Genomic DNA, 14,498 nt, shown 5'->3' on the forward strand with positions numbered 1-14,498 from the left:
AACTGCAGAAGTATCAATATTTCTCTAAAATATTGAAGGTAAATATTCCAGGAAGGCCACCTGAGCTTTGTAAAACTAATCTCAATGTGTGCTTCCATTGTTCTCTTTATTTTTTTTTTATTTTGATTTTCAGATGAGCGGATTGGCAACCTCTTGCTCATTGTCAATGACAAAGCAGCCCTCACAAATGTCTTGGCTCAGATCACATTGCTCGTCCGAGGGAATTACTCAAACCCTCCTAATCATGGTGCCCGTATTGTCTCCAGAGTTCTCAACACTCCAGAGTATTTTGAGGAATGGTAAGTGCAGAAATTTGGTGTGCTGTTAATTTGCACTAGGAGCAATAATTGACTATTGCGTCAGCTCGCTGCACGCCGAAAAAAAGAAACTCTGCCTAACCATTCACTTGTTCGAGCTCAAATTTTGCACAGAAGTGATATTTAGTGGCAAGTTTTGTTCTATGTTTAAAATAGGGCACTTGCCTTATTTGATCAGAAATCATTAAATCCTTGTCCTCTGCAGCGACGGCAAACCAAAACTTCAAACGTTTGCTTCAGTGGTCTCGGTAGCGCCATCTTGTGCCCATTACAGGAGTGAGTGGTCACCTCTGTAGCCTTCATGGTAGAGTGTGTGTTCCTCCAACGGTTGCAAGTAGCACTACTGGTACCACTGCTGCGAAAGTTTGAAGTTTTTTTGTCACAGTCGCCTAAGACGTACGGCGAGGCTTTAATAATTTATTCTGATCGAATCAAGTACAGTTGAATCCCGCTATAACGAAATTCACGGTGCACGAAAAAAAATTCGTTCTCGCGGAACTTCGTTATCGCAAAAATTTGACGTGAAACGCAGAAAGAATTGCCCAAGCAGCAGCAAAGGCGTTTAATGCCAAAAATCTGTAAGCTTGGTTTGCTTACGCTCCACGGCGAGCAACGCCGTCACGCGATTTTCGCACTCGGTCAGCAAACCCATTGCAACATCGTCGTCTCGGACAGCAACGAAATTCCTGATGACATCAAAAGCGTCCACCACCTGTACGGCGGTTGCCGCAGCCGGCGCTTCCTGTACGTCGTCTTCTTCATCGGAAGAGTCCTTATCATTCCGGGCAGCTTTTATGATCTGCTCATCACTCACGTCTTCGTGAACAACAACACAAGCGTCAGCGCCGATGTATTCGTCGAGCTCGAGATTAGGCGGCACGGTTCCTATTTCTCCCAGCGTTTTCCAGGCGGCCGCGATACCCGGAGCCGGTGACGCCTCTTCGTCGTCGTCTGTAACGCCTGGTGTTAGGCCAGCAGAGTGTACGGGTCGACCTTCGGCAAATCCGGCGTGCCTGAAACAGTTCACAATTACTGAGCGCCCCAGTGTGCTCCAGGCAGCAGTCTGCAGTGCCACGTACAAGTCCACCTTCGTGTCTCGGCCGGTTTCAGTGTTAAAAAGCAGCCGCTGAATTAACCTCCCGCGGTAAGCGCGCTTCAGGCTAAGAATCACGCCCTGATCGAGAGGCTGTAAGACAGACGTGCAATTGGGAGGGAAAAACCTCAGCTCCGTGTTAGTGAGCTTGACTTCGTCGGAGTGATGCGCTGAACAATTGTCCAAAAGCAAGCAAACTTTACGGCCCTGCCGCTTCATGTCGCGGTCGAATGCCATCATCCACTCGGTGAAAATAGCGCGGGTCATCCATGACTTGTTGTTCGCCTTGTACTGCACAGGTAGGCTACGAGTTCCCTTAAAACAGCGCGGCTTGGCACTTTTGCCTATGACTAACGGCGGACGCTTGTCCGAGCCATCCATGTTTGTGCAAAGCAGCACTGTGATGCGTTTTTTGCTGTGTTTGCCGCCGTGACAGCGCTGCCCCTTGAAGTCGAGCGTCCTAGCCGGCAACATCTCGTAGAATAGCCCGGTCTCGTCGGCGTTGTAAATGTCTGCAGGCGCGAAGTTGCTTAAAATTCCGGCCATGTTACTCGCCTTCCAAGCAGCTGCTCCGTCCACGTCTACTGACATTGACTCGCCGCACAACACTTTTCCAACGATGTTATGGCGGGCCTTGAAACGGTTTAGCCAGCCAATGCTGGCTTTAAAATCATCAATGCCAAGTAGGCATGCATAGTTCAAGGCTTTCTGCTGGACGATGCTTCCGGACAGGGGGACGTTGCTGGCTCGTGCTTCCACAAACCACGCATGCACTGCTTTGTCCAACTCTTCATGGAGGGGCCGCGTCACCTTTTTGTGCTTCGAGGATGTGCCTGAAGCAAGTGCCATTCTCACGCTGTCCTTATTGCCTAGAATCGTTGACAGCGAACTTGCAGGAATTCCGAAGTCTTCAGCAATTGCCGCTTTCTTCCTTCCGCTTTCTGCTTGGGCGATTATTTGAGCTTTTTGCTCAAGGGAAAGAGTTTTGCGTTTTTTCACTTGCGTTGCCATCGTGTCCTGCGGATGAAAACTCGTCGTTGTCGAAGAGAAAGGCAGCGAGTGAACAACGCGACCACGACGCAAAGCCAAAATGGCGGAACTGCAATCACGTGATTTCATGCTTAATGTGGCTTTGGATTTGACTTGGACTTCTCGCCAATAAAACTAGTTTCGGTTTTGATTTTGAACGCGAAAATTTCGTTGAAGCGGAAACGCTCTGCAAAAATGGTTCGTTGTGCAGAGAAATTTAGGCCATTAATTCTTATAGGATACTCGCGGGGAATAAAAAATTATTCGTTGTCGCGGAAATTTCGTTGTGGCGGGATTCAACTGTAAGTATTTCAACCAAACGTAGCATAAAACGAGGCTTACTTTTGAACTCGAGCAAGGGAACAGTTAGGCTGAGAAAGTGTTATTTTTCTTTCATTCTTTTCCTTTTTTTAAGTGTGCCTTAAGTGGCGCAACGTGATTTGTCAAAGGTATCAGCTGGCAATAATATGTACTGCACTTGAGAGGGCCAGGATGCTGCTTCTGTGTGTGTATGTTTCTTTTTTTTTTTATTTCATTCATGATTAAATGCTGTACTAGTGGGATAAAGCGCAGGCAAAACACTACCCAATCACATAATATGCATGGTCATGTCCAGCAAAAAAAGGTATCCTGGCTATTGAACCCAGAACAGGTATTTGGACGTTTACAGGAACAGAGGGGACAGCTCCATGCACTTATTGCTCTCAGTAAAAACTGCTGTGACTCTGTATGTCTATGTTCAGGCATGGCCGGTCTTGAGAGAGAGGGTGCTTCTCTTCTCTTACGGCCTCATCAATGAGGTCCGTTTCCACCTCCCGCCGCACCTCGGTGGTGTCGCCACTGCCCCACTGCTGCGCTTCTGCTACCGCCGTTCACGCGCAAGGGAAACGTGCGCTCGCTCTTCGCTCCGTCCGCATCAGTTGCAATCTGCAGGTCCTGACATTTCACCCCTTATGGTTTATACAAATACGCCTTATTCAGCGTCTAAGATTTATCTTGTATGAGGAATAAAATACAGTCAATGATCCGCGCGCACGTGTTTTCGCCAGGGCGGCTGCGCATGGTCGAATGAAGCTTCGGGTAGAATTACCTCAACAGTTTTTGCCCCTAAATTTTGTACCAAAATGAGTGTACCAGGCTATGCAGTGTGCCTTTGAACACTGTAAGTAGGTGTAGCGCAATCAGACGCGAATGCATGGCAAACTTATGGGTGGAGATTTTGTCAGCTGCTGCCGATTTCGTTCAGAGCAAAAGAAGGTTGGCAAAAATTTATGGCGCGTCTCAGATTCAGAGTTGGGAACAAAAATTTACGCATATAGTTAAAATTGCAGTATAGTTGAGTGGGCTGTTCTAGCTTTGTTCAAAACATATCAGTCGGTTGAAAGACCGAAGATGTAGTCTCGCGACTGACGCACATGTATGACAGACATAGTCTGTTTAATACATAGATAAACAACTTTAAATCAAGAAAATGGGCATAAACAGTTATGCATAATTGAAAAGAGCAGCAAAGACTAAAAAAAAAAAATTGTCCTTCAAAGTTACACATTGTACTGCATATTCATCAATTCATCGAAATGCGATCTGCAGCTAGAAAATTCAGTCTCAAAATCTTCCTGTACGGCTTGTGCACGTAAGGAGTTGGCATCTCGTTCCTCTCTGTCACTTTCTTAACATAATTAATTGACAAGAAGGATTCTGATAAATTTTTTCAAATATCAAAGAAGCGGACCTTATAACATGGCTGTTGTCAATTCCTTCCGGGCAACTAAGTTGTGAATTCTCAAGTGCTGATTGAATCAGTATGTTAAGCACTTCGAGAACATTTGTGTGCAGTAGGTGCACGACAGCTTTTAAAAACAAAAACAAAAAAGACTTGTCCAGTAGGGCAACAAGCTGTGGTTTCGGATAATGCAGTCCACTAGAATATTGTCCTCGTAGAAGAGTGTACATGGGGCTGCTTCTTTCGCTAGATTCAAGAATATGCAAGCGTCACACCCGGCATTGATTAACTTAACAATATATCCAGAGACGTAAGGTAAATCGAAATATGTAACACTAGGGCCATTTGTTTAACCTAATACCAGCTACACCAGTGTAGAAAATCTTCTATACCTACAATAGATTTTTGCTGCACTGGTGTAGGTGGTGTAGCTTAAAAAAATGGCCATAGTGGGTAATGGAATGGCAGGAGATGCCATCACTTCCTTCAGTTCCTCGGTTACTGATTGCGGCACAGCAGAAATGATTTTTCGGCATTGACGCAAGGTGCTTTGATTTTGCTCTCAGATGAATTGTTCATCTTACAATGTAGTCAAGGGCCGCTAGCTGTTACGGCCCTCATATTTAGCATGTCATTCATTCCCTTCTGCACATTAGCCTTACTTTCCCAAAAAGAGCCTCAATGGGGCCGCTGAAATGTGTCTTCAGTGAGAGTGTCCTTCTTTAATGCTTTTGAAGTTTCTTGCATACTTTCGATATAGCAGGTGAACCCATTTGTAAGCCACTGCATCAAGTATCACCTGCGTCATTTATTGGCCTCTGTTTATCGCTTCCAGCACAAGTGGTGTCATGAATATCAAACCATTTTTGATTGTTTTCATAATAAGCTTAACAGTATCATGTAAAAATTCCATTAAAACAACGTTTATTTGCAAAATTAAAATAATGTTTATAATACAAGACATTTGCTAGTATATGAATTAAAATATTATTTAAAACTCAGCCCTACAACATTTACTTTGACTGTTATACTAACACTTTATATGATGCAGGCATTTTGCAATTTACATTAATTTTTATGAAATTATTTTCATCTTCGGTGCTACATGGATGGTTTCGCATCTAGCGATGAAAGATGATTTTGCTGTGCAGAGGAGTTGCTGTCATGTTAGCCTTGAAGAAGGTTCGATGTGATCACTGCTCATTCAGTTTTTTTTTTTTTTATTCCTATTTTTGTACAAGCTTGGGAAAAATTCAGATTAAAATGGACAAAAGTAGCTACCATGCCGTAGTGTATGTCATATGCTTGTCGAACGTTTGCTGAGTGACAGTGTTTTTTATATAAAGACTCTGTTCAAGTGCGTAGTACGCTGACGACATGCTGCTGCAGCATCTACCTTCTGTGTTCTTTCATTTCGGGGCTGCACTCGCCACGAAACCTGCGAGTGACAGCGCGAAACCAGGCAAAATCCACCCGCCACTGCTGAAGCAGACGTGAAGCGAATAGTGAGCAGATCGCGCCCCTTGCGGCGGCGGAAAGGGTAACTCAAGGAGAAACGTTCCCATTGCTCCCGCGGCGATTGAGAAGGTCGTAATAAAGAGCGCGCGCTCTCCCCCGAGACCGGCCGTGATTCAGGTTTGTCTACCAGCAAAAGATGTAATTATTGCCAATAAAATTTGGTTTAAAAAATGATCACACCCCTTGGTTCAAAACTTTGGCAGGTTTATCAAAACTTTGGCAGGTTTATCAAAGGTTTCGTGGCTGCACTCGCCACGAAACCTGCGAGTGACAGCGCGAAACCAGGCAAAATCCACCCGCCACTGCTGAAGCAGACGTGAAGCGAATAGTGAGCAGATCGCGCCCCTTGCGGCGGCGGAAAGGGTAACTCAAGGAGAAACGTTCCCATTGCTCCCGCGGCGATTGAGAAGGTCGTAATAAAGAGCGCGCGCTCTCCCCCGAGACCGGCCGTGATTCAGGTTTGTCTACCAGCAAAAGATGTAATTATTGCCAATAAAATTTGGTTTAAAAAATGATCACACCCCTTGGTTCAAAACTTTGGCAGGTTTATCAAAAAGGATGAGCTGCCACCACCGTCTTCAAGTCACTGGTGATGTAGTGAACATATGCATGCCATTGACTTGCGATACCAGCAGGTGGTAGTGTAACCTGTGTTTTGTTTTTAACCAATAGCATATTGGGCTCGTTCAACCGAAAAGCCATCACTGCAACACAGAATTGAGAACCATACCCAGAAATGTGTCGGAAAAAAATAATTGATTCAAAAAAATAATTTGTGGCCATTGGGGTTCGAACCCAGGCCCTCTTTGACAGTAGGGCACGCAACACATAGGCCACAAAAGGTTGTCGGTACCATGTGTGTTGGAGGGGCACCTAGTGAACTCGTGGTGTGTGTGACTTAATTTGTGTTTGGGATGTGTACTGATGTGACAGGAATAATTTCAAATATTTTTAATGATGTGAAAAAAGAATGTTTAAAAAAATCAGAGTGCGTCTGCTCTTGAGGTGAGGCTTAAGCATTCTCCTAATTTTTTGTCCTGCGGCAAATGGTATTTGGGAATGGACTGCCAATAAAGAAGGCCATGCAGTTGATTTCTGATATATCTAATTAATGCTTATATGAAACTCTCAAAATATCTCTTCAGAAATACCCTGCCGCAATGGTGCAGTGGTTAGGACGCTCTATTTCGGAGCCCAAGGATGTGCCCGGCCGCAGTGGTCACTTTTCTATGGAGGTGTGAAAAGCAAGGCGCCTGTGTGCTGTGCGATGTCAGTCATGTTAAAGAACCCCAGGTGGTCAAAATTTCCTGAGCCCTCCACTACGGTGTCTTTCGTAGCCTGAGTTGTTTTGGGGCGTTAAACACCACAAACCATCTCCTTAGAAATCTCATGCAAAAATGTAGCAACAGCACGGCAGTGTTTGCATTTACTGAGCTTCTCTGCAGCGGAATATTTGATATATCGAACTGCATACCGTGCCTCTGCTAAGGGGCGCTTCTCTTAATGGCGCCTTCACAATCACTGTTCGCGCGTAGAGTCAGGTCAGCTGTGTGTCTTTGTGTACATGCTGGTAGTGCCAATGCGTAAAAATGCATTTTTTGATGAGGTTGGAATTGAGTCTTCTTCCGGGTTGCTTCGGTCTGATAAGCTTGTTTTTTATCACAACTGTGCTGTCATATGGGGAAGCCAGCTTTCGGTGCGCTGATTGCGGTGTGATGAAACCAGCCTTGCTGACTGAAAGCTTGCAGCTGCTCTCTTATAGCCCACTTTGCTGCTGAAGATGGTGCAGAAATCAATGGTACTAACTTTAATTGACAATTTATTGCATTTATAATGTGCCTGTATCAAATTAGGGAGACACTCAAGCTTTGCCCCAAGAGTAGATGTGGAGCGCCTTTGACACTGCCTTTTCATTCCGCAAATACCTTTAGATTATTATGATATTATTTTTTATTATTATTATTATTATTATTAATTTTTTTTTGTCGCCAACGTATCAGCCTACCACTGGGACTGGGCTGTTGAGGCACAGCCGCAGCTAATTTCGTTCACTCAAACCACAATTGCAAATTGTGCAAACCACTCAAACCGCACTGCGCCACACTAGCCAAACCACGCCACGAGTTGCTGGCGGCTTACAGAGTGCAGGGGGTAATCCCGGGCAGTGTAGCTGTGCTCCTTTGGCCACCAGGCAGTGTGCGCGTCTGCGAGAAAACACATGTGAGCCTGTGTGAATACATCGAACAGGCGGGCTTGATGTTCTACCTGTTTCACCTCACCAGATAGTGCGTGCTGCGACCGAGCGCTCTGCTTGTGCTCTTCCAGACGATAACAGCCGATCACCACACGTCAGCCATCAGTGTCTTGTACAGTGTGCCGCGTGCGTGCATCGTAAACAGTGCCATGGACACAGCACAAATGCGGATCGTATACCTCTGTACTTGGACCTTTGTGCCTCTGCACTTGGAGCTATTGCGGAGGCCGTCTCGATGTGCCGAGTGCTCAGTGACATTTGCTGCAGGCCTCAAGCAGATTATTGTATATTGTGCCATAGTGTATATATTTCTTTTATTTTTACCTACCCTGTCCTTTCTCCCTATTGCTCACCTCTTTGATTTCCTTTATTTTTACCTACCCTGTCCTTTCTCCCTATTGCTCACCTCTTTGATTTCCTCTACCGCTTCCTCGCTATCCCTTTATTCCCGCCGCCCCTGTTCAGATATCAGATAGCAGACACCGGGGCTGGCAAACAACTTTTCCTTCCTTTTGGATATGTAATAAAATAACAACATACTACTTTTCCTATCCCCCTGTCTACTGACCGAACTGGGAAAATTGACACTTGCCTTTCCCTATCCCCCTGTCTGATCTTTCACTTTCCAGTGCGAGTGAAGATTATGCCTCTTAATTCTAAACTGCATGCCTCAGCTGTAATGAAAAAAGAAAAAAAAAACACAGAAATTGCCCTTGTATGGCTGGAGCAGTCCTGGAAAATATTTAAAAATAATATATGTAGCATTAGTCATGCAGTCTGGTCTGTACAAAGAAATGCAAGCTTATGAAAAAAAGAGAAACCTAGTCGTCATAACTAAACGGTGCTAAAAGAATGCTGTGCTTTCAAATTTGTTTATTACGGCATATTAATTTTACCACTCTGCTGAGAGCTGAATTAGCCAGTGGCACGATCGCTGCTTGCATCATTATTGCTCTAGCCAATGCTATTGAGAATAAGACTGCGATGTGAACATAGAAAGAGTCCCCGTTCTGCATGTTTGTGGCCCATATTAATATAATAATGCAGTTGTGTGAGAGATTGCAGTTATTTTTTTTTCATTCATGCTTTCTTGTTTTAGTAAGTGTATTAATTGTTTGTATTGCACGTACTTTCCATTTTTAATAATAAGGAAAGGTCACATTCAGACTATGGCCAACCGGATCATCGCAATGAGAAAAGCACTTCGGGATAAGCTGCGTGAACTAGGTACACCTGGCAGCTGGGAGCATATAACAAAGCAGATCGGCATGTTCTCCTACACTGGACTAAACCGTAAGTGGCACATCTGAAGGTAATTATGGGCCATTTTAGTATTCATGAAGCATTGTGGTGTGTACTTGTTGTTGTTGGAAACTCTGGGGAATTATGGACACTTTGAGTTCTTTTCTGGTTATATTTCCTGTACTTCTCTTTCTCAGCTGTCAAGGGTGAGTTTTTAAAGTTAGCGAAGCAATTTTAATACGGAAAAAATGGATACAAAAAACTGAGGCTGGATTATGGCCACATATGACATTACAATATCCATAAAACTGTTGTGTGTGTTTTTTACAGGACACTTCTCTGTCCTGTATAAATTGTGTATGCATGTGAGAGAGAGAGTGTGCAAAAACTCCAGAAAACGCACAGCTGCGCTATTCAGTTCAGCAGTAATACTATCTAGTCACAGTTAAATGACAAAATCTTTATTCTGTCCTCTCTCAACTCAGCCTCACCACAATAACAACTGTTGAATGCAAATATTTTTACATCTATGTATGACTGTGCGGTGCAAGGTCTCGGCCACTTCTCAAGACGTTGCTTGTGTCCGTCCTACTGAATAGCCAGCATACTGTAGTTTTTATGTCAAGAAAACTGGCCTTCTTTAGATAATACCTAATTTGGAAAATTGAATTTGGCATACTTTTTTCTTTAACCAAACAGTCCAACCTCCCAAATGTATCACGATAGGAGGGGAGTCCGACGCACATGAAAAACTGCTTGGTCTGGGACTAAATGGCAGCACAAATACCTTATGGTCCTTTGAGACACAATGTATGCAATTGTATAAAAAACCCTCTCAGCCTTTCCTGATAATATGCTGCTGCTAACAGTGACTCCTTTGTTTCAGGTGAATGTCATGTCCATTATGTCACAAACAAGGGGGTTATTTAATGTTATGTAGTGAACTTTTTTATGTAGTGAATATTTTACAAAACAATAAGCAGGTCAGGATGTTGTCTGCCATTTTTGTGTCGATATATTGCCACCAGTAGTAACATATATATATATATATATATAAATTTTCTTTGTGCCTCAATTTAAAGCATAATGTGCACCTTGAAACTAAAAATTATTTCTGAAATATTTCAGCTGTTTACTTGGTAAGTTGTGGCATTTCAGTGTTGCTATTTCTGTCAGTTTTTGGTGAAAACAAAAAAAATGGCGTGTTAAAGGGTTATGTGGTCTTTTTATGTGGATGATTATAGTTTTGATTAGGGGCATTTGTAAACGAAGTAAGCTGCTTGACTGGTAGCCTCTAAATATATGACTGGTAGGTGTCACATAGTGAAATCATTATACAGTCGTGCCCCGTTAATATGACCCCCGTTAATATGGACTACCCGAATTATGGACAGCTTTTCTGGGGACGAAACCTTTTCAATGTATTTATGCCTCATTAATATGGAAACTCGCTGTCCGGACAATGGACAGGGGAAGAATGCACGCGCCCCACTTGGGCCCATGTATTTTTGTCTCGTTAATATGGACAGTGCTTGAAAAAAAGCAGAGTAGTCCGAACGCAAGTTAAAGAAGGGCGCGCCGCCCGCGAACCTACGCGACAGCCGATACAGCGGGATGCCTGAACGAGTCCTGTGGGGTTGGAAAGAACCAAAGTCGGCGTGTCGCCGTTTTAAGGAAGGGGGAGGAGGGGAGCGCAAGAGCGGAGAGGAGCGTAAACAGCAAACCGAGGGCCAGCGTAAGAAAGACCCCGAAAGGGGGGAACCAGGAGGCTTCTGGGTGCAGCGGAAGTGCCGCCGCAGTCGGGAAAACAGCAACATGTGGTTGCAATAAATACTGCTGAACGTGAACAGAGAGGCCGGTAAAAGCGTAAAAAAAGAAATGACAGGAAAAAAGACAAGTGCCTACAGTGGCGGTTGGAACTGAAGTTCTCTTTCCCAAAGCGCAATGTGTGTTCCATGAAGCCGTTAACGCCTTTCGGTGAGAGTTAAGACACGCTCACAAAGTACAGCGACAAAAGAGGCGACGTACGAACACGCAACCCGGACCGGGCGTCCCGTCCTGGACGCGCTTCCCTCTCATGCTCCTGGTTTTCGTCCTTGTTGCGCTGTCAAATGGCCAAACTTTGCACACTAGGCGGTCCGTATGTCGGCTCCGCTTTGAGTCAACGATGCGGCCTTGACAAGGTCGGAGCTCTTCGTAGCCGGCTAGCCGTTGCTCTAAACTGTACTTCAGCTTACAGTGTTTGTTTTATGGAAACACATAAAAACGGCGCCAAGAAGATGGGATGTTCGATAGCCCTCTGCATAGCAGCTTGCCAGCTTGACTCCTTCGCTTTCTTACAGAAACAGTACAAGGCAAAAAAAGAAAGAATCAGAAGAACGGAGAGGCAGAAAGGTTAACTAGGCAAAAAAGTGCACAGCATCAGGAGCCTGTAGCCCTGAACTTGAGTCTGGCTTTTGGCATGGCGGGAGTTAAACGCAAAAGAACAGAGCTGAACGTAGGCGCGAAGAAATCTGTGAATACAGGCGGCAAAAGCCATCTCAGTCAATCCAAGCTGCGAGGGACTAGTTACGACAGCTCAGCTGTTTCCTCGCCTCAGGAGAATCTCAAGCAGCTACTTAGCGGCTACTTAGCTCAGTGAAGAGCACATTTTGGAAGTGGCGGTGAGCAGAGAATCAGGCGCTGATTCATCGCCCAGTGGGGAGTTCGTGCTCGAAAGTTCGACCAACACAAAGCCCAACATCACGGGTGTCATGGTAAGCGAGTCGCTTCAGGCTGCACTACAATTTTTCGAAGACAACAATGACAAGGATAATGCACTCAAATGTGCCGGTGTTCTGTGAAATTTTGAGTCCAGTGCACACCGTTATGTACAAAAGCAGTCGTTAATTACAATTCTCTTTCCTCAATAAAATCCTTTTTGTTTTTATTCATGACTCGTTATTATGGATGACTCGCTTTATGGACAGTTTTGGTCGGGAACCAAAGTGTCCATATTAACGAGGCACGACTGTAGTACCAGAAAATTTGCTACCATACCAAACGTGAGGAGTGCAGGTGCGAGCTTAATTGGGAATTGGAGATCAGCCACTTCATTTCTTTAAGCAGAAAAAAAAAAAAAGAAAAAAAAAGTAGGCTCTTCAACAAAGGTTTGTGATCTCCTGCAGTGTTCTGGTTTGGTTGTTTGTGGGGTTTACCATCCCAAAGCGACTAAGGCTATGAGAAACTCCTTCTGCAGTGTTCTATGTTTTTCAGAATGCCTCATTTCAAGAGTGGTGTTTGTTTACTATATACATTCACCTGTCTTGCCTGTATGATATAGTAGGGTAGATACTTGGGCTTGTTGGTACATGATCGAAGGGAACAAAATGTAGCGCACCAAGACAAGGACAGAGAAAGAAGACACACACAGCACTGTGTGTGTCTTCTTTCTCTGTCCTTGTCTTGGTGCGCTACATTTTGTTCCCTTCGATGATATAGTAGCTTTATTTGTAGTAGTAGTTGATCATTTGTAATGACTGTCATTATCAAGCGTGCCATCATCTACTTGGAGAATGCTTTTAATTTTTAAGTGTGTCCTGCTTTTTTTTTTCTTTTCAGTGTTTCTATATTTTGCTGTGCCATTAATGAATAAATTCCTGCTCTTCTTGTGTTTCACTTTGGACAGAGCAACAAGTACAGCACCTGGTGCAGGAGTACCATGTGTATTTGCCAAAAGATGGCCGCATCAGCATCTGTGGTCTTAACACTGGCAATGTGGAGTATGTTGCCAAAGCCATCCATGATGCTGTCACTAAGTTCCCCCAAAGCTAAGCTAAGCTAATCAATTTGTGTTCCCATGAAAGAGAAAGCTAAGGTTGTAGGAGCACTCAGCTGAGTATTCATTGCGAGGAAGTTAGTCTTTAAACACTCGTTTTAGTGATTGTTATGTTTACACTTTTCCTATTTTCTTAGAATTTAGCTTTTGTTGACCACTTTTATTATGGTTCCGTTTGAGACAGATCTGATGTTTAAAGTGCTAGGTGGTTTTACACTTATGAAAGGTTGTAAAAGTAACTGTGGCAATTTAGTGCACTGCTAGAAGTGTCTTGCACAGTGAAGTATTTGTGTTTCAATCATGTAAACAAAGTTTAAAGAATGCTTTTTTTTTTTTTTTTTTTTTTTTTTTTTTTTTTTTTTTTTTCTGATGGCTTAAAGGTCTGGCAATTCATGCACCACATACATGCGGTGCACAGATGTTTACCTTGTTCTGCCACTCCAGCTGCTCTGAATTGTATCTCACAAAATCTTTTTGTCAATTAAAACTTCTGAATCTGAAACTTTCATGTTTTTCCTTATTTGAAATGTGTGCTTGGGAATACAGCTGGTGGAAATCCAAGAAATTTTGAGGAAGCTAACTATCTGAATGGGATTGATGGAATAAGGAGAAATTAAATAATTTATCGGTAGTGGTAGGTTAGAACTGTTTTAACTATGCTGTGCATCTTCTTCATTATACTTTCATGTATATACTGACAGTTCGCATAACTCACAGAAAATAAAAAAATCAATTTTCCCGACCCAAGCGCTCATTTCTGCAGGCTCTAATTTTGCATGGAGGAGATATTTAGTGATAAATTTGTTTTATGTTATGTTTGAGTGAGTATTTGTCCTACTCAATCAGAATTATTCACTTCATTGCTTGTGGCCATGGTGGCCAAAATGGCAAACTTTCACAGCCGTGGTTGGGTGGATAGATAAGGCTGAACCCTTTCTATCTGGAATGGAATGGATGGAATATAGGAGCATCCCTTTGAAATAGTATGATGGCAGTTGCCACCTTACTCAGATTTTTTCTTTAGATATTTCTTTCATGTTGTTATAAATCGGTAAATATATTCGTCATTTAATTCATTACATGTTTATTCCTATACTTTTAACCTTAAAGGGTTGCCGTGACGTTCGCCAGACCACTAATTCCACCCGGCTTGTATAATTCTTTACACCTTCCCAATGCCCTAAAGCCCAATCATAACGGGGAAATCGTAACGCCTAATATTTTAATCCGCTTCAATAATCAGCGTTTTGGCACCGATGTGAGCGATACTCGACGGTGAAGTTCGTTAACGGTTATGACGTTTCCTTCTCGCTTGGGCGCTGATTGGTTGGGCACGCACTTTAGATTTTACATTTGAATGTTCTTCAAGTTACTATGCAGAAACAAAAGATGTTTTAATTCCGCTTGTGTTCGTGGAGTGCTTTGTAACGGTGGGGACTGTAAACTCGGGTAAATGCGGTGTTGTCAACAAGCGTGATGGAGCGTCTGCTTGCTGTGATGATGGT

General features: G+C 43.6%; 1 protein-coding gene across 2 annotated transcripts in view; it reads left to right on the top strand.

Moving 5' to 3' along the window:
* The window catches only part of Got1 (Glutamate oxaloacetate transaminase 1), a 51,565-nt gene extending 38,066 nt beyond the window's left edge, over positions 1–13,499 (top strand). For both annotated transcript variants that reach the window (XM_084591233.1, XM_084591234.1), the window contains 3 exons: positions 134–299; positions 9,085–9,227; positions 12,844–13,499. In XM_084591233.1, coding sequence (XP_084447359.1) covers positions 134–299; positions 9,085–9,227; positions 12,844–12,989 — 455 coding nt within the window. In that variant the 3' untranslated portion in view covers positions 12,990–13,499. The remainder of the gene's footprint in view (positions 1–133; positions 300–9,084; positions 9,228–12,843) is intronic.
* The last annotated feature ends 999 nt before the right edge of the window (positions 13,500–14,498 follow it).

Source organism: Amblyomma maculatum, chromosome 1, assembly GCF_055883805.1.
Source record: "Amblyomma maculatum isolate TAMU_Amacu chromosome 1, ASM5588380v1, whole genome shotgun sequence".
In the NCBI taxonomy this organism is placed as follows: domain Eukaryota; kingdom Metazoa; phylum Arthropoda; class Arachnida; order Ixodida; family Ixodidae; genus Amblyomma; species Amblyomma maculatum.